This window comes from Notolepis coatsorum (genome assembly GCF_963971535.1).
Source record: "Notolepis coatsorum genome assembly, chromosome: 16".
NCBI lineage: Eukaryota > Metazoa > Chordata > Actinopteri > Aulopiformes > Paralepididae > Notolepis > Notolepis coatsorum.
The window spans coordinates 29,999,175-30,019,665 of NC_140180.1; the positions used below are offsets into that span (position 1 = coordinate 29,999,175).

A 20,491-nucleotide genomic window follows, 5' to 3' on the forward strand; every position below is an offset into this window, starting at 1 on the left:
CGCCCCAACTATGAGGAGCTTGTAACAGCATATCGAGAGTATATATTGCTAACGTTGTGTACTTTTGTCGCATTCAAAAGATCCTCCACCCTCACTTCAATTTCATGTGGACATTTTATTTTTGTCCTGAAAGTTGACATCTTAAAATGGCCAGAAAAGATTGACAGAAACCCCTAATTAGCGGTACCCAGTGGTGAAACACACAGATTAACTTTGACTTTGAGACCGACTTTGAAGTCAGTGATTCTAACCGTGTCTTCTTTCCTACACCGTTTTGAGGAGGAGCGGATCTCAACCTGTTGAGGGAGGAGGTGAGACTCTACAGCTGCACCCCGCGCAACTTCTCGGTCTCCCTGCGCGAGGAGCTCAAGAGGACGGACGCCATTTTCTGGCCCAGCTGCCTCCTGGTGAAGCGGTGCGGCGGGAACTGCGCCTGCTGCTCTCATCGCTGCTACGACTGCCAGTGTGCTCCCACCAGGGTCACCAGGAAGTACCACGAGGTAAACGTACCGAGCCGTCAATTAGGACATTGCTTATGGAAATATCACAGACGCACAAAGATTCCTTAGAGAGCGAGTTAATGGCTTCAACACCTGTGTTATGGCTACCTACAGCCCCAGCCCTGGCAGAAAATGGTTTGCGTTGTTCCTATTCTAGTGTCGTCGTCGTGTGGTGACCGCCGTTGTTATTTCAGAAAATGTTTTACTGGAAACGGTGTGTCCCTGGAAATTGTTAACGTTTTTCTCTTTCGGCACATCGGCTTATATTACGTGATTGACGTTCAAGGCGTTGACCTAAAAACGTTTCTCTTGTTTCTCCTGTAGGTGCTGTTGTTGAAACACCGGAGTGGAGGAAGAGGTTTGCAGAAGTCCATGGCTGATGTGCCCTTGGAGCACCATGAGGAGTGTGCCTGTGTGTGTAAAGATGATTTTGACTGAACAACCAACAAACAAACAAAAAACAACACTGTGTTGGCGGTGCCACCGGCATCCCGGGGGACACTTGAAGCAGAAGCCTCTAGCCAGGACTACCGGCATCCCAGGAGGACACTTGAAGCAGAAGCCTCTTCTAGCTCCTGGCCTTTTTCATTCATCCATCTCCAGTGCGGCGTTAACGAGATCGCCCGCTTATCCTGTCATCCTTTTCTCTAATTGGATGACGGCAACATAGACCGGAACGTAACACATTTTCCGGATGGATGAACACCTATTGTCTACTTTGAGTGCATTTTAAGAGACATAAAGAATGTATCGCAGTGGATCTACGTACATTGTTACCTTCTGTGCTCTGAGGACGGCGCCCCCCTTTGCTTTTCAGAGACACTGCAGGAACTGCCATTTGGTATTTTAGGAGGCTTTTCCTGTCTCTTCTCCTACTCCTTCATGTGGTCTTGTTAAAATTCATTGAACGTGGGCTGATAGTGTCTCGGAAAATGGGCTCCTCTTCCTTCAACTCTTTCATTTCTTTCTGTATAAGTGAGCTGCCGAAAAGGTATTCCCTCTGGTCCAATATTATTTCCATCAAGAAGAATTTTTTATTTTTTTTTTTTACAGCAATTCACCCCAGTTCTACTAGCGATTAGATATTTTGGTGTAAAATAGCCACAATAGTGTTGAATTGCCTTACCGATGTGACTGTATTATGTGTAAATATGTTATCTACAGACTTTCTTTCCCTGTACTGTTTTTGTTGTTGTTGTTGTTTTTTTTTTTTTTTTTTTTACCAAAGATACTCAGTGAGAAGATGGAAGTTGCACACTTAACCAAGTGGGTATTGTTCAACCCAATTCACCATATGTTCCTACTCACCCATGGTGTCAAATCTGCTTGCTTTGCAAAGTCGTAACTTTCGAGTAGTGCCTGGCACATTCAAGATTGTGGATATCAGATATTTATTTGTTTAATGAAAGGGAAATTAAGTTCACAAGTGCTGAAATTGTACAGTAGTTCTAGTGTGCATTTTCCATGTTATTCTTTTTTCTTATGATGTCATGGGTGATGTTGTTTCCTGTATACCAAAGTTATTTAACTCAACCTTTGTGAAAACTGTTTTGTGTATTTCATTGTAACTAAAGAGAGAAATAAATGCTTCAGTTTATAACTGGAGGTACAGTACTTTTGGAGACACTCCACAATTAAGCCTGTTAATTAACTTCAGGGAGATGACGCCATTACCCAAATAATTTGTTTTAAAAAGACTATAGCTGTCAACCACAGAGTCCATAAGATAGCCCAATAAAGATTAATTGGTAATAGTTCATGTTAGGGGGCACAATAATAACCGTTAAATACTGATGAAGTAATGAGGAACTACATGTCAACAAACCATTGATTAAGCAATAGTTAAGTTAAGTTGTACCTTTATTATTCCCCTCAGGGAAATTTCTCCTCTGCATTTGACCCATCTTAACTATTGAGGAGCATTGAGCAGCCACACAGTGCGGCACCCGGGGACCAACTCCAGTTGTAATGCCAGTACCTTGGTCAAGGGCAGTGGCAGGAAACCTAACATGCATGTCTTTCGGTGTGGGAGGAAACCGGAGAACCCGGAGGAAACCCACACAAACACGGGGAGGACATGCAAATTCCACAGAGAAAGACCCCCTGCTGTGGTTTGAACCCAGGACCTTCTTGCTGTGAGACAACAGTACTAACAGTGCCACTGTGCAGGAGATTGATTGATTGATTAAAAACTTTATTAACAGATTGCAGAGTGGGTACAATACAGTACAGCTCAATACACACAATTGTTAAGGGGATGCAGACCAGAGAAAGACTTTCGTCTTGTTTACATCAGGGTCCCCCATTTTCAATTCATCAGGACATATATGACATACAGATAGACAGTACTGCTACATCTATACATTTATGACATACCAGATTTGCAAATACAGTACTGTTTGTGATACAAAAAGAGTCCAGAAAAGAGTATACATTTGACGTAAAAACTGTACATTGGGGGAGGTTAGGTAGGTGGGGTGGGGTTGGGGGGGGGGGGGCTGTACATTGGAGGTGGTTGGGTGGGTGGGGAACACTGTACAACTGTACAAGCAAAACTGTACATTGGAATATTGACAAAACCATACTTGGTCATTTACTGTACATTGGAGGGGGTTGGGTTAGGACATTTACAGGGGCCAGTTTCGAATAGCAGTCTCCCGTAGGTGTTCTTTGAGAGTGGTTTTGAAAGTGGGTAGTAATTCACATTCCTTTACAGCTTTGGGTAGGGCGTTCCATATTGATGTGGCATAATTGCGAAACGTGTTTAGTCCCTTGTTTGAGCCGAATCTGGGTTTAACATGATTTGTGGATCTCCCTCTGGTGTTGTGATCGTGGTATTCACTGACCTTTGGGAAGTATTTTGACATGTACATGGGTACCTTGGTCGTGTAGTGTATCTTGTAGACCAGGCCCATTGCAAGTTGCTGTACTCTGTCGTCTACTCTAAGCCATCCTAGGTTGTCAAAGTGGGCAGGGGTGAGGTGGGTTCTAAGAGTAAGGTCAAGCAGTAGTCTGACCAGTTTGTTTTGAGATGTTTGTAATTTTGTTTTTAGCGCCTTTGAGGTGCTTTGGTACCATGAGGTGCAAGCATAGTCGTAGTACCCTTGAATAAGTGCTCCTGCGTCTTCAGGGTATTCTTGTTTACCAGAGAGGAGATCCGGTACAAGAATCGAGTTTGTTGGTTGACTTTTTTTATTACATTGGATGCCATTTTGTCACAGGAAAGATTAGGGCTAGTCCACATAGTATAGCTAGTGCTGTAGTTCAGTACTTATAGGAAGGTGAATACCTTCTTATTACCTTCTTGCAACCCTCTCACTTATAGCTTGCAGTTGCTGGCTTGCCATTGTGATGAATCTGGAAGCAGCCTGATGAGCAAGCCTTCCCACAGCAGTATACAGTTTCTAGATCCACGGGATGTGACCGTGAATGAGGTCAGAAGCGGTTAGTCGGTGAACAATCAGTTGCCTACCTGTAGGTAAAATGGTCCTCATTATCGAACATGTTTGTAAGTACTTTTGTAAATATCTTGGTAAAAAGTTTGTACTAACAAATTTACAAAAACCTCCTCCAGATTCCTGAAAGTGTGAAACGCTCCCCATAAGTGGCCAGAATCAACGCAGCTGCATTCCCATGAATGAAAAACGTCACTCATTCTTAAACTGGAAACGCGTTCTTGTACACCTGAATTTACATACAGACACGCCCCACCAGCTCCTTATAAGGCCAGGGCTGTGTGCAAAACGGAAGCGAGAGGGTCAGCATTGCATCTGCTCCGTGCTGACCCCCGTATTCAACGGGTAGCGCGGAATCGATTTGTGACTGATCTATATTAGATTAGATTAAAATGTATTGTCATCATACAGCACAAGTACAATACAACATCCAACAGTGCAAATGTACCATAAAATGCACAGGTGATGAAACTGATAAAAGGCTTCATTTGGGATAAATAGTTGGTGATTGCGTTCAAGTAAATTATACAGACATCCTCGGAATTAAATAATTATGATAAAGATAAATACGACAATATTTGTATCATTAACAATTAAGTTTTGCATATACACACACACACTGTAAACTAAATGAATAGGAACTACAACCAATTGCGCGGATATATGGAATAGTCTAAGAATAGACAAATAAATCTATAGCTTATTAACGATGCAGAAGATATTGTGAGGATACTCCGTAGCACGAAAGCATTTGCGACTGATCTGTACATGTATGTAGAATCGAAGTGACACAATCCCCAATGATTTCTCCCAAAGAAAGTTGTTAAAAACACAGGCGCAGACTGGTCTGTCCAACTTACGACTGCCTTTTCGAGTTTGTAAATCCTACATAAATCCTACGAGGAAGCCGTAAGAGAATGCCGAATTAGTTCGTAAAGCGAGTTATGAAGGAATTCCTTTGTAACGTTCATGTATGTCCGTTCGAGAGGAACAATATCAGTATATTGCCTATAATTATTAATTTCATGAGATTTAGTCGTAACACAAAACAAATGTAAATATCCAATTGTTATCTTGTTATTGTTTTCTTGTACAGTAAGTGTACCCATTAAATGGGGTCAGAAATAAACAAACGTGCTGATTAACAGTTCTCCTTTTCATCAAATAACGACAATCAAAGGTTGCTTAGCTTCCCGTGGGGGACATTTCATTACCAGTCGACAACAGAACACATTAACTCATGGAAACACTGAGGCCATTTAAGCTAAAGACAAACAAACTGAATAGAAATATGTTAGATACAGTAACACAAAAATTAGAGCATCATTAACAATAAAATTAAGGAAACCTCCTCCAGGCCTGTGTGTCAGTCACATTGATGTAGTGCCTGGCTTTAATTGAGATTGATGCTGCTCCAGGGTAGTTCAACGTGTATCAAGATTGCATTATTGCACCGACCATTAGCCTTTATCTACAATGTGGACATAGCAAAAGATGAGATGTCAATGTCCCTTACCCAAACCAGGTGGATATACAAAATTGTTTGAATGTTTACGTCCAGCATTGCTTAGCTATCGAACATGGCACTATGGCTTGAACACATGAAACAGAACACATGAATAAAGTTCTCGCACTGTGAAAATAATTATTTTGGCACAACTGTTTGTGTACTTTACGCTAAGTGTTTAGTCATCTATTTACAGGTCTAAACAAAATGAACAGCATACACAATGACTTTCGAAGATTCACAAACGATTTAGTAATGTTGTTAGCCTAATGAACATTAGCATTGCAGCTAGCGTAGATGTATAATGGGTACGGATCTCACTGTAAAGATGCCCATACCAAAACAACAGGGTCCCAACCCATTGGGTGATTGAACTAACTTAGCAGCAACATTTCTCTCCCAGCATATTATCTTCACCATCAGTGAATGTTGAACTGTAATCTTAGCTGGCAAACGTTTAGCTTAGCTGGCTACCATGAATGTTTTCTGCCGACCACAATAGGAATGTTACCATAGGCTGCATATTATTTTCACCATCAGTTTATCAGGACATTATCATCCACTAACTACTCTTTTAAACCAACCAAACATCAGATAACGTTACTGTTGTTTACTCGCCTCTAGCTTTTAACGTACCTAAACGTTAGTGGTAGTGCATGTGACAATCAATGCAATCAGACAAACACAGCCGCTAATAATGTCAGCGTGGCTGATGTGCCGCTACTGTAGGCTATATAGCCTAGAGTCAAGCAATATAAAACACAATATTACATGTTTGTTTGACTGAACAGATAACAAGCCATAGATAGATAGACAGACAGACAGACAGACAGACAGACAGACAGACAGACAGACAGACAGACAGACAGACAGACAGACAGACAGACAGACAGACAGACAGACAGACAGACAGACAGACAGACAGACAGACAGACTGCAGCCCAGGTCTCAGGAGAGAGAGAGAGAGAGAGAGAGAGAGAGAGAGAGAGAGAGAGAGAGAGAGAGAGAGGGGGGGGGGGGGGGGGGGGTGTCGTATGGTGTTAATCGTCTTACCTTGGCGTGCGCCGGTCCCAAACAAGCAGATGCTGGTGGCAGGTACTGTAGTATCGCCTTATTGCGTGCAAAGGTTTATACTGGCTACTTAGTATGATGGAAATTAATTCAAATAAAATAGCTACCGTTGACCGATGTGAGAAATATTCGTGGCAGGAGTACCATGGCCACCATGTGCAACCAATCAGGAGACAGAACTCCACACTACAAATATAAGAAATACAAACAAATGTGAAACTAATAAAATAATATGCCAGCAAATTTGGCTTGGCAAGATTTCTTGAAATAAATGAAATATCTAGGGTCCACTCTCCTAATTGGATAAAGTGGGAAGGGAATACCAGAAAATGTATTTTGTGTTTACTGCAGAGTGGAGGGACTGGGAGACCAATGCTACTGACCAAACACTCTATATCAGTGATGGCTGTCGGAATGTAGAGCTATTTAACACGTGTTTAAAAAAGGAAATACCACTTAAACACAGAAACAAAGAGACAAGTAATTTCTCCACCATCTATGTATGTGATCCACTCCAGTTTGGAAGATTTGGTTACATCACATGAAGCGGTATTCTTGTCGGTTGCGAGGTCAGTGGCAACCGAGGTCAAAGTTGTGCGGTACTCCAAAGGTAGCCCTGTCGCCTTGTTGGCAAAGGTAGCGCTCCCGCCTGTTTGGGCGCCACCACCACCATAGGAAAACATTGGCTCAGCCAGCATTACCGCTCTCCCCATAGGAAAACATTGGCTCAGCCAGCATTACCGCTCTCCCCATAGGAAAACATTGGCACAGTCAGTGCAAAGCCATCTTGCCAGTGGTCATATGAATGTTCATATGCATCTTTGCAACACAGGCATGAACCATGTGATCAGGCCTGAATGAATTAAGATCATGTTGAGTGTGCATCTATAAAGTATTATGTAAACCTATAAATATTTGAAAATATAATATAACATCTACTCTGGTCTGTTATGGTTCAACATTGTTCATAGTAAAGTTGAGCAGATGGCGGGACCATCTGGGATGGCTGAGAGGAAAAGAGAAAAGGATCCTGGATGACAGGAGGTTTAATAAGTATGTTCCTGTGTGTGTGTGTGTGTGTGTGTGTGTGTGTGTGTGTGTGTGTGTGTGTGTGTGTGTGTGTGTGTGTGTGTGTGTGTGTGTGTGTGTGTGTGTGCGTGCGTGCGTGCGTGCGTGCGTGCGTGCGTGCGTGCGTGCGTGCGTGCGTGCGTGTGTGTGTACATGTGTGTTTCGATAATTCAGCTTTGAACTACAGTGATTAGTAATGTATAGGCATATGTTCATGCAAGCATGCATATGCTTTCATGTGCGCTTATATACACTCACATCACATCACACACACGTCAGACTACTTTGAATTCCGACCTCGTTCATCAAGATCAGTGACCAACCTGTAGACCGTGAGGAGCGCGAAGCCGAGAGGAACCAATCTGCTTCACATCAGTAAGTGCCAAAGGGCTGAAAGGCCTGAATAGGCATATTATGATTTATATCTGTTGATATGATTGTCCAGAGACGGCTGGTCATGGATACATGCCAGGGAGAGAGAGATAATGGGACATACGAGAATCAAGAATGATGCACTTGCATTCATTAGTCAAGTATTATTTATCATCCTTACAGGTTTCTTTTTTGGGTTAGGAGATTATTAATGACTTGACTCACAGTGTTATCCATCGGCATAGTGTGGGTCTTACTATGGGGACAACATTGTCACAGAGTGAGGGAGTGAGTGAGTGAGGGAAGGAGTAGTGTGTGTCTTTTGCGTATACACGTGCGTGGAATAGGTTTGTGTGCATGTGAAATGCTATGTTTTTGCCTTCAAATGTCTCCTCGTATCCACTGACAACAAGATAGTGCACAGCTCAGTTCTGAACAGCTCTCTGTCACACACACACAGCGTCTCTACTTACTTCTACTCATATTAGATACTAGAGTTGTGTTGCTGACTCTACCCTGGGGCCACGAGGTCAACGCGGGGGGGAGTTTCTCATTTGTCCGTCTCAAATCCTTGTCCCGGCCAATGATTTTGATCTAATGTAGGCCCTGACAGATGTCTGCGGTGACACCAGATGCTACCGCATGAACCTAGCAGGTCCCACAGTGGTTTTTAGAATATTAAATAGACTCCCTCCCCTGGCTGGCCGAGACGTTCTGTCCAGAGGAAACCTCGCTGCATTGGCAAAAAACATGAAAGAGCATGAGCACTTTCTTTGGCATGGCATAATGTGTGTGACTGTGTGTATGTCTATCTATTTGTACCTAATAGTAAAATAATGTATATATCTAGTATAACAGTGCTTTAAAAATGTGTACAAAACAAACAAAAAGCCTGGACATGAAGAATGGCCATGAAGAAGTAAATAAGATAATCTGATAAACGATAAAGGTCCCTCTACCAAAAATGTCACACTGATGTACATAGCTACATAGAAAATGAATTAGTAAAGGAAAAGGTGACTTTGGTAGAAGGCTAACCAGATTGAGTTTCAGTGGATAAAGGTATTAATGTTTCTGGTCCTAAACTAACAACACCAAATAATATGAATCGTATTTGGGTGTAAATGTTCAGACAGGCTATGAGTTCACAAAGTTCCATTGTTAATTAATAATAATAATAATAATGGATTGGATTTATATAGCGCTCTTCTCTGACTGACTGTTGCTCTGACTCAGAGCGCTTCACAGAGTCCATTATTCGTTCATACACAGTCATACCGGTGGTGGTAAGCTACAATTGCAGCCAGAGCTGCCCTGAGGCAGACTCACGGAAGCGTGGTGAATAATCATCAGCTACGGCCCCTCCGACCACCACCAACATTCATTCACATGCATACACATTCATACGAGGCAAGTAGGTTAAGTGTCTTGCCCAAGGACACAACGGCAATGGGATGGACATGGGCTTGAGCGGGATTCGAACCACCAACCCTTCGATCATTGGACGCCCCGCTCTACCCCTGAGCCACGCCACCCCACAATTAAGTCCAGGCTGTGTGTGTGTGCATCACAGATTAGAGTCTTGTTGGGTTTCAGATGTAGCTTTTCAACAGAGTCACTCGCATCTACAAATACTTTTTCTGACCACCCTTGGTCATAAAAATAACGTGGTAATTCTTAAATTGAGTGGCCTTCCCCTTTAATCATTCGGTTGAAAGCGCATGCATTTTACAGTCACCTCAAATGGGAACTAACTCAAGCACTGTTTGTTTTGCTTTGCACAATGCACAGAATAAATCCCATCTCTCATACTATTCCCTGTGAGCCAAGGAGGGAGGGGGGAGGCGGTTGGTGGAAGGAACGGCTGGCCCTGTTTCAAGTCTTTGCCACAAGTACTTTGTGGTTGGCAGAAAGACTAGCGTTATTCAGTTGTTGTTTTTCTCTCATCTCTATCATTGTTCCACTACTTCAGACCCACCCAGCATGCTTTTCATTGCATCCACCATGTTGTAAAGTACCGGCATGTAAATCAAGTTCATATTAAAAATACCTTCCCATATAAAAGCTCATATGTTCTCATTCAGTTTGAAGTGGCATCAAACATCCTGCTGATGGGCGTTCAAAGCCAGGTGCGGTATATTATCCATTGCAAACTCTGGTATTGCTTTAGTTTAGAGACGTATAGCTCTGCCTTGTTCCTCTCAGGCAGTGGCTTTGATAACTGGCAATGTCCTACTTAAGCAGGGTTTCAATTAGCATGTATAAAAGAAGACAATAGTTTGCATTGGAAATGACAACTGTAAACATTGATCTCACATATTATTCATCAATGGGAAAGTGTAGATTTGACCAAAATAGGGTTATTTACAATGTAAATAAATGATTGTCCTTCATACCAATTTCATACCAATGGAAAATGGTCAAGGGTTCATGTACTTAATTTAATTTCAAACCTTTATTTAAACTCGAAAGGCAACTGAGGTTTCCCTCATTTACAGTCATGTCGAAGAAAAAAGAAAAACATATGAAATCATAACAATAACAATAATAATAATAATAATAATAATAATAATAATAATAATAATAATAATAATAATAATAATAATAATAATAATAATAATAATAATAATAATAATAATAATAATAATAATAATAATAATAATAATAATAATAATAATAATAATAATAATAATAATAATAATAATAATAATAATAATAATAATAATAATAATAATAATAATAATAATAATAATAATAATAATAATAATAATAATAATAATAACACAACAAGCCAAGAAAAAACAAGAACACCACAAGGTCCAAAAATTATAATAAACTCAAAATAAATAAATGAATGCATGCAATAAGACAACAAGGTGAGGCAAAAGTAAGGATAACAAATCCGTTAAAACACGTACAACTTGATTGACAATGGTTGGAGATCAAGGTTTTAAACTCTGCAACAGAGGGGAGAATCTGGAGTATTTATACTAAGAATATAAATGTGATCATATATATTCTCTATAAGCCACATGTCATTGTTTTAATTCACCAACATCACCCCACAGCCCTTGCAGTCATCCCTTCATAATTTCTAACGCTGCTGGATGTTTGAGCCCTGAGTGATGGAGGAAAATACTCCCGTGGTTGCCAGATGACATCTCCAGCATCCGTAATTGGTTCAGGGCATGGGAGGAGGAGATGCCAAATTGACGGGTGCACGTTAGGTTTTTGATAATCATAGGGTGTAGCGGTTTTCGGAGAACCGGCTGTGTTCCTCGGAGGTTCCTGACATCAGCGTGGTATGGGTCAGGAAATGATTTAACCAATCACAGCAGAGGAGAACCTCATGTTAAGTATAGGTTAAAATGTTTGACAGATGTCTCCCGTTCACTTTGCACAATCTCCTCATCGCCTCATTATGTCCAACGTTAAACCAATTCCGTTCACCACACGTGCTGTGGATGGGAGGCGTATGAGTCCATTGTGAACTTCATAATAGGCTACGCGGAAAATAATCATCATAAATCAAATGTGTAAATAACGCTGCTATGCTATACACATGTCAGCTTTACAATATTGAACAAAGGGGGGCTTGCAACTCACTTGTAGCTCCAAGGTGATTTAATAGACAAAAAAAAGCAGTAGATGCGACATTTCGACCTTACCGGTCTTCCTCAAGCACTGTTTTTACAGTTTGGCTCAGCACCAACAAACGGAGGATGTGCGTTATTTAGTTTTTCTGAAAGCTTTACAATATTGGCAATATTGTAGGGGGGGGGGGGGGGGGGCGACAGTGGGTACAAGGACAGGAGGAGCGGCCGTCTGGTAATCAGGTTCTCGGGTTCAATTGCAGCTCCTCCTAGCAGCGTGTCAAAGTGTCCTTGAGCAAGACACTTGACCCCCTAACTGCTCCCGATGATGAGTAGGTGGGCACCTTGCGTGGTCGCCTCCGCCGTCAGTGTGTAGGTGAGTGGGTGAATGTGAGGTATAAACTTTGGATAAAAGGGCTATATAAATGCAGTCCCTTTACATCTATCCTGCAGGTAATATAGCCTGTAGCTGCTTTCCTAAAGCATCGACCGGGTAGTGATTGTGTTTATAATTGAACGCAGCGATGGATTGTTTTTCCACAAGTGTAAACTGGATCTGAGATGAGCTAGTTCTCAACACGTCTGTTGCCATGGTAGCGCTTCACTTTCAAAGACCTAACACAAATGCCATCTGACTCAGAGTCACAGGTAATTCCCAGAGCACAGTGATCAGCCCTGTCAACGCCATGGTGTTGATCACCAACAACACAGTCACATCACGCTGGCAGATATTGTGTAGTACTTTTAGACCCCCCTCGGCTCGATTCGTACTGACAACCCCCCCCCCCACAGCCAATGCCGTGACTGACGAGTCAGCCTCTAACCCCGGCCGGTCACGAGGGAGCTGCATTATTAATTAAGTAAGGTCAAAAGGCACAGTGAGCTAGTGTCCATTAAAGAGTCCATATGCATTCTCCGAGGCAAGAGAGAAGTCTATATAGACAATGATATATAGATTAGATTAGATTCAAATGTATTGTCAATGTCATTATACAGCACAAGTACAGTACAACGAAAATAGGTTTGGCATCTAAGTGCAAACAGTACAGTGCAATAGCAATATACAATTTACACTGGGTATAACATATATAAATTAGTACTACTGGGTGTAGTGCTAATCAGATGTATGTACAGAGTTAGTAATATCAATATGTACAGTGATACAGGTATAAAGACAGTATGTCATACTGGCCAGCAGCATAACTATTAAGAGTAGGTAAGGGATATACTGTACAGATATAGATATAATCTACAGATCTGTAAAATGGTTATGTGCAGGTATGTACAGACAGATATATATGGATACGGTAAATATAAATATATATGGTATATACAGCATTATATATATACTGTATATACACAGGATTTCTGGTGGAAAAGGCAACTACACGTCACATTAATGTGGTGTTGGATTACTAATAGAGACAGATGGTGTCATTGATGCGAATCATCGTCACATGGATTAAACTACGTTTACAAGTGCCATACATGTGAGCCACAACAAGGGGCATAGTGGATCACCCGTGACTGAACGAATACCGAATGAGTGAGAGTTAGTGAAATTGCCAGTCTATAAAGTGTTTCACCCCAAATCATCTAAAAAGGTGAAAAAAGCATAGTAATGCAATGGATCTTGATTGATTTTTTCCTCCGCATTTGCTGAGGTTGAGAAATTCTACCCAGAACATGTCCTTCGACGTGTGCTCTACTGTGAACATAAACCATTTCATTCTTTTCAGGTAGTAGTATAGATATGGCCCACTGAAGATGTACAATGTGGGAAGAGGAGGATTGTTTATCACCTCTGACAGAACACACCTGAGGGAGCTGTTTGGGTGAAAGCTGGCTGTTTTGTCATTGGCCTGCCTTGCAAGTAATCTGAATGGATACAGTAAAGGTTTCTGTCACTGCCAGCAGAATGTGGCTACCGAACAAGATTAAAAAAGGCGCTCTGAGAATGTTTCCGAAAATACTTTGTCTCCAGAACCGACGGTTTGTATTATGTATTATGTTATAGCTATCACTCCTCTTCTGTTGGGATCAGGTACTATTTTGTCACCGTTATCCCTCCACGCTACATGAAGTGTCTCGTCGTGGCATAGCGGGGGACTGATGTGGCATGGGCTCTCTAGGTGACAGATGCATGCTCCGTATGGCCCTGGGCGGTGGAGGTCAGACGCTCTCTAGGGGTGTGGAAGTAATGGTTCTCTGGGAGCTCCCCACAGAGGCCAGGGGGACACGGCTAGCCAGATCCTTCTGACACTGACAGATGCACGGCAAGACTCTGGCTGACACTTGAAGAATTAGCGGCGACCGCCTATCTGCTATTCCCCTCCGAGCGTCATTCAAAAGCAGACACCCGCGCAGATGATGCACTTGTTGTTTTTGTGTGTGTGTGTGTATGTGCAGTGGTGGAAGAAGTACACAGTTCCTTTATTTAAAGTAGAAATACCCGGATAAATGAGTACTCTCGTAAAAGTAAAAGTCCTCCATTCAAATTCTACTTAAATAGAAAAGTATTTCAGTATGCATTTTACATGATGATTGTGTATTCCAGTGCTTGGACTCAATCATCGATCCATTTACCTTTAAAGGTTATGTTAAAGTGGTGTGTGGTCCAGTATGCTGCTCTGATTAAAGGTTATGTTAAAGTGGTATGTGGTCCAGTTATGCTGCTCTGATTACATCCTCTTGAAGTTGACAGGCTTGAAATGTGAAAGTATAATCTTCATAAACTTTTGCCATGTTTTCTATGCTAAATCCTTTTATTCAAAGTAACTAGTAACTGATGGGTTCAGATAAATGTAGTGGAGTAAAAAGTACAATATTTCCTTAGAAATGTCGTGTAGTGGAGTAAAAAATTCCTTTCCTTACTGCTTTCCATAGAGTTACAGTGTATCATTATGTCTATGGTGCTTTAATTTGGATTTGGGGGAGTGGTACATCTGATGTGCTGTTCTCTTACCACCATGATGGTGACACAATCTGTGTTAAGTAGGCCTACATCACTGACATAATCCTCCAGTTGATAACAAAAGAGAAAACGGTTGGTTGATTAAGTGACTGTCTTCAAAGCAATGGCTAATCAAGACAGCGTAATGTCTCATCCTCGTAATTTCAAGAGATTTGAATCCTCCATGTCAAAGTTCCAAAGGAGTAAGGTCGTTGCCGACCTTCCATCAAGTGGTTTATTACTCTCTCTGTGTCTGCTTGGCTTACAGTGTGGGAGTGTGCCGGGGGGAGGTTGATAAATGAACTGTGTTTTGTTAACTGTGAATGCTTTCAAGTGTCTGAGTCCATGTAGTGCCGAACCCCCGTCAGACTCCGCTGACCGCAGTCAACATCTGAGGACGCCCTAAATTATTGTGTGGGCAAGTCTACTGCTTATTGAGCTCTGGTCCAGACCCTCCCTGAAGCTTCTTCACAAGAGCAACATTTATTTGAATCAAATACCACAACAAGGCTGTGTTTCATTAAAACAGTTTAGTCTGTAAAAGAAAGTGAGAAGAAATAAAATTAGGATTACGCAACGACATCGGCCTATATGAGACAGACAAACACACAACAGCTCTATAGCTTCGCGTTGAAGACATTAATTACAAAAACATTACTTTTATTACAAAAATATTTGCACTACACCCATGCCTAATTTTTGCATTTTGCATAAAAAAAGGGTTAGCATTTTTGTACCTCATTGTCTGCATTTTTACTTCATTGTACTTTAGGTTGCAGATGTGGGATCAGACCACCACTTAGTCATAGCAAAGGTACAACTGAAGCTGAAAAGGGGGACCCCAGGAAACAGAACAACAAAGTATGACACCAAGAAACTGGAAGAAAAACTACACCAGAAGCACTTCCAGATCACAAGTTCCAGGCCCTGGCTGAAATGAGCAGTGGGGAAGAAGAAATCGACGAAAGCTGGGAGAAGATCAAAAACGTGTGGCGAACAACCTGCGAGGAAAGTCTGGGAAGAAGAAAGAAAGAAAACTAAATGTGGATCACCCAAAGAACATTGGTCAGCATGGAGGAGAGGAAAAAGGCAAATGACCACCTCAACAATGCCGGGACGAGAGCAGCCAAGGGGAAGCACACAAAGGAATACAACAGGATCCATAAAGAAATTAAGAATAATGTCAGGGCGGACAAGAAAGGCTACTATGAAGAGCTTGCTACACAAGCAGAAGAAGCAGCGGGACAGATAAACATGAGAGAGGTATACAACATCACCAGGAAACTCTCTGGGAGAAGGATGAGATCAGAGAAGCCCATAAAAGACAAGGCAGGAAACACACTATCCACAAAGGAAGAACAAACAAGTAGATGGGTAGAACATTTCACAGAGCTGCTCAACAGAGCACCAGCGAGCATCCCAGCAGATATACAACCAGCAACAGACACACTCCCACTGAAAATGACCCCCCAACTAAAGAAGAAACTACAGTAGGAAAGCAATATCACAATTGAGAGATGGGAAAGCAGCAGGACCATACACCATTCCGAGTGAAGCATTCAAGACCGACATCACCACAAGCATCAAAGCACTCCATCCCCTCATGAGGAAAATTTGGCAAGAAGAAAGGATACCCAAAGATTGGAAAGAAGGCTACATAGTGAAGATACCAAAGAAAGGGGACCTTGCACTATGCATGAACTACCGGGGGATCACGCTACTTTCGACCGCCTGCAAAGTCTTCAACCGGATAATTCTAGATAGGATGAAGACTGCCGTTGACATGCTCCTCAGAGACCATCAAGCAGGATTCCGGAAAGAAAGGTCATGCATAGACCAGATCGCCACACTGAGGATGATCATCAAACAGTCCCTGGAATGGAACAGCTCCTTATACATCAACTTCATCGATTTCGAACAGGCCTTCAACAGTTTAGATAGGAACAGTCTGTGGCGCCTGATGAAGCACTATGGAATTCCACCGAAGTACATCAACATCATCAGAGGATCATATGACGGGATGACAAGTAGGGTACTGCACAGAGGGGAGCCCTCAAACCTGTTCGAGATAAAGACCGGAGTGAGACAAGGCTGCCTGCTGTCCCCCTTCTTGTTCCTGCTGGCCATTGATTGGACCATGAAGAAGACAACCGAAGGAGCCAGAAACGGCATCCAGTGGACACTGATGCACCAGCTTGAAGACATCGATTTTGCAGATGACCTAGCTTATCACACAGTCACCAGCAAATGCAACAAAAGACCAACAAACTAAAGGAAACAGCCTCAACTCAATAGGGTAAAAACCAAGATTATGAAGATCCACACAAAGTGCCAGCAAAACATTGAACTAGAGGGAGAGGCCATCGAAGAAACTAACTCCTTCACCTACCTTGGGAGCGTAGTAGATACAGCGGGTGGCACAGAAGAAGGCATCAGAGTGCAAATCAGAAAAGCAAGAACGGCATACAACCTACTTGGTCGAGTATGGAGGTCTCGCGAAATGAAAGCAAACACAAAGCTGAGGATCTTTAACTCCAATGTTAAATCAGTCCTCCTGTATGGCTCGGAGACCTGGAAGACAACCGTAGGGCTGAAGCAGAACGTACAGTCCTTCATAAATTCCTGCCTCCGCCGCATTCTAAGAGTGAGATGGCCAAATGTCATTACAAATCTGGACTTGTGGGAGTGCACAAAACAACTACCCTTGCCAGAAGAAATAAAGAAGAGAAAGTGGATGTGGATAGGCCATACCCTGAGAAAGGAAGACACAAACATCACCCGGCAAGCCCTACGATGGAACCCACCCAGAAAGAGGAAACGCGGCAGGCCTCGAAACACCTGTGTAATGTATGGAGTTAGTACAGGGACTACTTAACGTTAGTCTATGTATACGCCCCTCTTGTCATGCGTGCTTACGTTACGCACAGGTCATATGAATGTACTGCCGGGTTGGGGGTACGTCATTAAAGCCATGGGTTCAATGCTATCAACATCTCCGTGTTTCTTATATTATGTAGTTGTGTAATTAGACAACATACACAACAACCTGGCACCGTTCTTGGGAAGGGGAAATGAAAGAGGCTGGACTGGGATGGCACAACATCGTTCGGGGGGCCAAAAACGTGCAACATGGAAAGAAATCGTCAGTGGCCTATGCTCCGCAGGGAGTGCAAAGGCTTAAGTAAGTAAGTAAGTACTTTAGGTTGTACTTTAGTTTGTATATTGTATATTTTGTATAGTGTTTGGACTTTATTCCTTTTACTTTGTTTTACTGTATGAAGCACATTCTCATTCTCATCATACAGAATACATTCACTGTAATGTATATGTTCTTTATACGTATAAAACAAAACTTGAAAACTATATTATAAAGAATATTTGACAACCGCCAGCCCCGTAACCTCTTCCCCGACTATAAAACTGTAACCATGAACTGTTCCAGCCTCATGTCTTGACCCTCGCCAGTAGCTACGTGTCCTCCATGTCAACTTAAAATAAAGAAAGAAATGAATGAATGAAAAGTACGCTCCGAAAATAGGCGTGGTGAGTTCCTCATTTTCATCACCCGTTCAGGGCCTGACTGAGACGGAGGCGGATCACTTCTGCTCAGTGTTACTGTTAATGACCGTGCATTAGCTAAACACATTGTTATCAACCTTTGACCTGTACTAGATAAGACGTCAGGCTATGGAACCGTCGTGTTTTCCAGCTCCAACCTTTCAGCTGGAACTCTTTTGCAGGCGTCTGTTTGCAAGTAAACAAAGATGTAAGTGTAGAAAGAACGAGAGGTAGGCAGGTGGGCGTTGTTGTGAATGGCCAGATTAAACCGAATATATATATTTATTTATATATATATATTTAATTGTATTTGTATATTCTCTAATATTCCCTGATATCCCTTGTATATTCCTTGTACAATATGCATTGAATATCCATTCTAGCCTACTGAACATCCCATAATAGTCTCCATTCTACTATTGGTCGAGACCTTGGTGCCAGGCTGCCATACCCCCCAGACCCAGTTCAAACGTACCGCTCAACATGTACGAACAAGTCCTAGTTCCGCGTAGGAATCTGGCTGCCGCACCACTAACGGTACTATTTGTTCATAGTGCGTATATATACTGCGCTACTAAAGTAGGACTTCCTTTTCAGTCCAGTTTCTTACCCTCCAATAGAGTCACAGACGTAAAGCCTCCCCGCGACGCCACGTGTGGGAGTAAGGCCAAGTTCGGCCTACCATCGGTATTGAGACATCGTGTATATTAATATTTGAATAGTCATATTTGGCACTATATCGTCGAGTTGGACGTAGTCTATTAAGCTAATAATAGTCTGTTAATATATAGTGCTTCGTGCGGTGAGAATACTATCGTAGTCAGTACCCCATCGTTTCGGGCAGAGAACTGGCTGCTTATCCAGGATGGTCGACCCCATGTGAGACTGCATCCGAGGAGCCCCAGAGCCGACGAGCGAGTGGACCTGTATACCGGATTATTCTACCGACGACAGCCCGCCTTCCCAGGCACGGATTATGCTTTGTGTACAGTGATTATTCCATGGATAAAGACCCCCGACACTGCCGTGTGTTGGAACCCCCCCCCCTGGAGAGGACGCAAGGTGAGGAGACGCTCTGCAAGACGAGGTCGCTTCACGTCTCTCCCCCGTGGACCGGAGAGAGCCGGCTCACAGAGAGTCCACCTGCTTTCATCTGTGGTCCAAGGATCGCTGGCGCACCGAGCTGCACGACTGTGGGTTCACCCAGGATACCCTTGGCCGGACGAGGCAGCCAGACTCTACCCCCCCCCCCCCCTCCTACTCCTGTTGTCTTACAAGCGACCGGATTACCCCCCTTAGTGTATCCAGTCTTATAATCATTAAAGTATCATTGCTGTTATTCCTTAACTATTCCAGGTCGTATATTTACCGCCTGCGCCATCAGAGATTGGACATTCTCTATTGATATACCAACGAATACTCTTTGCCATAAAAGTGCATACTATTTCAATTCATAAATGTAATTAAGTGATTAAGTGCTTGCTCTACACACCATTGCTGTGTAGTAATAAACGCATACTTCGACTTCGTACATTTGTGTTGGATCCGTTTCATCTACGTGAGAGTGTTTATCATAATATATTTATGCCGAGTACTGGGTGGCCGAATATAAAGTACAAAGGTAGTAGTAGTAAGTATCATATCTAGTAATACAGTCAGGGAATTGTACCCCTCAGTTACAGGCGTAGATGGGTATTTAATACAAGTATCTTACAGGGACGATACGTTACAGTCTAGTGCTATATGCTGCTAACCTGACCGGTGTTTACTTCCTGAGTGACGTCAGAGTAGTACGGGGGCCGTCACGTCTCAAGCTTGTGTATCAGACTAACACAATGCTCTACATCCTTCCTCTTAAGTTGTGCTCTAATGTAAATACTAACAATGCTCTACAGGCTAGTAGGCTATAACAAATTACGCCATGAAGTGATTACTATTAATATCTAGCATGTGGCTATTTGAACAAACCACAGGTTAACTGTACTTCAAGTGGTAATACACAACAGGTGTATAGTATGAACATCATTACTCCTTTTTTTTTTTTTTTTTTTTTTTTTCTTAACAGTCCTTGTGACAAACACTACATATATCTGCTGTTTGGCCTGCAGACGCGGCCTGCCCGTGAGATGTACGGAGACTGAGTGTGCGGGTTAGTCTTTTGAACAGTCTCTTGTATCTGGGCGTGTTGTTGAGCGTCTGCCTTCTCGGTGACAGGGTGACTGTGGCCTTCGGGTTGGCCAGTCGGAGGTTGGAGAGTGATATCGGGGTCGCAGGGGTCGCTGAGGTCACCCTGTGGCAGTTCCGGTTCCGAGACGGGAAGAAGGTGTCTCCGATTCCTTCTGTACTCTCCTCCTTCTGACTCCACGACGTAGGACCTTGGTTCCTTACAGATGCTCTTGATTGTGCCCATCCGG

At 42.6% G+C, this 20,491-nt stretch overlaps 1 protein-coding gene across 2 annotated transcripts in view; it reads left to right on the top strand.

Annotated features, from left to right (window-relative positions):
* pdgfc (platelet derived growth factor c) overlaps positions 1–2,108 on the top strand; it is a 66,675-nt gene extending 64,567 nt beyond the window's left edge. Inside the window, exons 5-6 of one of the 2 annotated variants that reach the window (XM_084331903.1) lie at positions 280–500; positions 825–2,108. In XM_084331903.1, coding sequence (XP_084188029.1) covers positions 280–500; positions 825–938 — 335 coding nt within the window. In that variant the 3' untranslated portion in view covers positions 939–2,108. The remainder of the gene's footprint in view (positions 1–279; positions 501–824) is intronic. The other variant, XM_084331904.1, reaches the window with a different exon arrangement.
* The last annotated feature ends 18,383 nt before the right edge of the window (positions 2,109–20,491 follow it).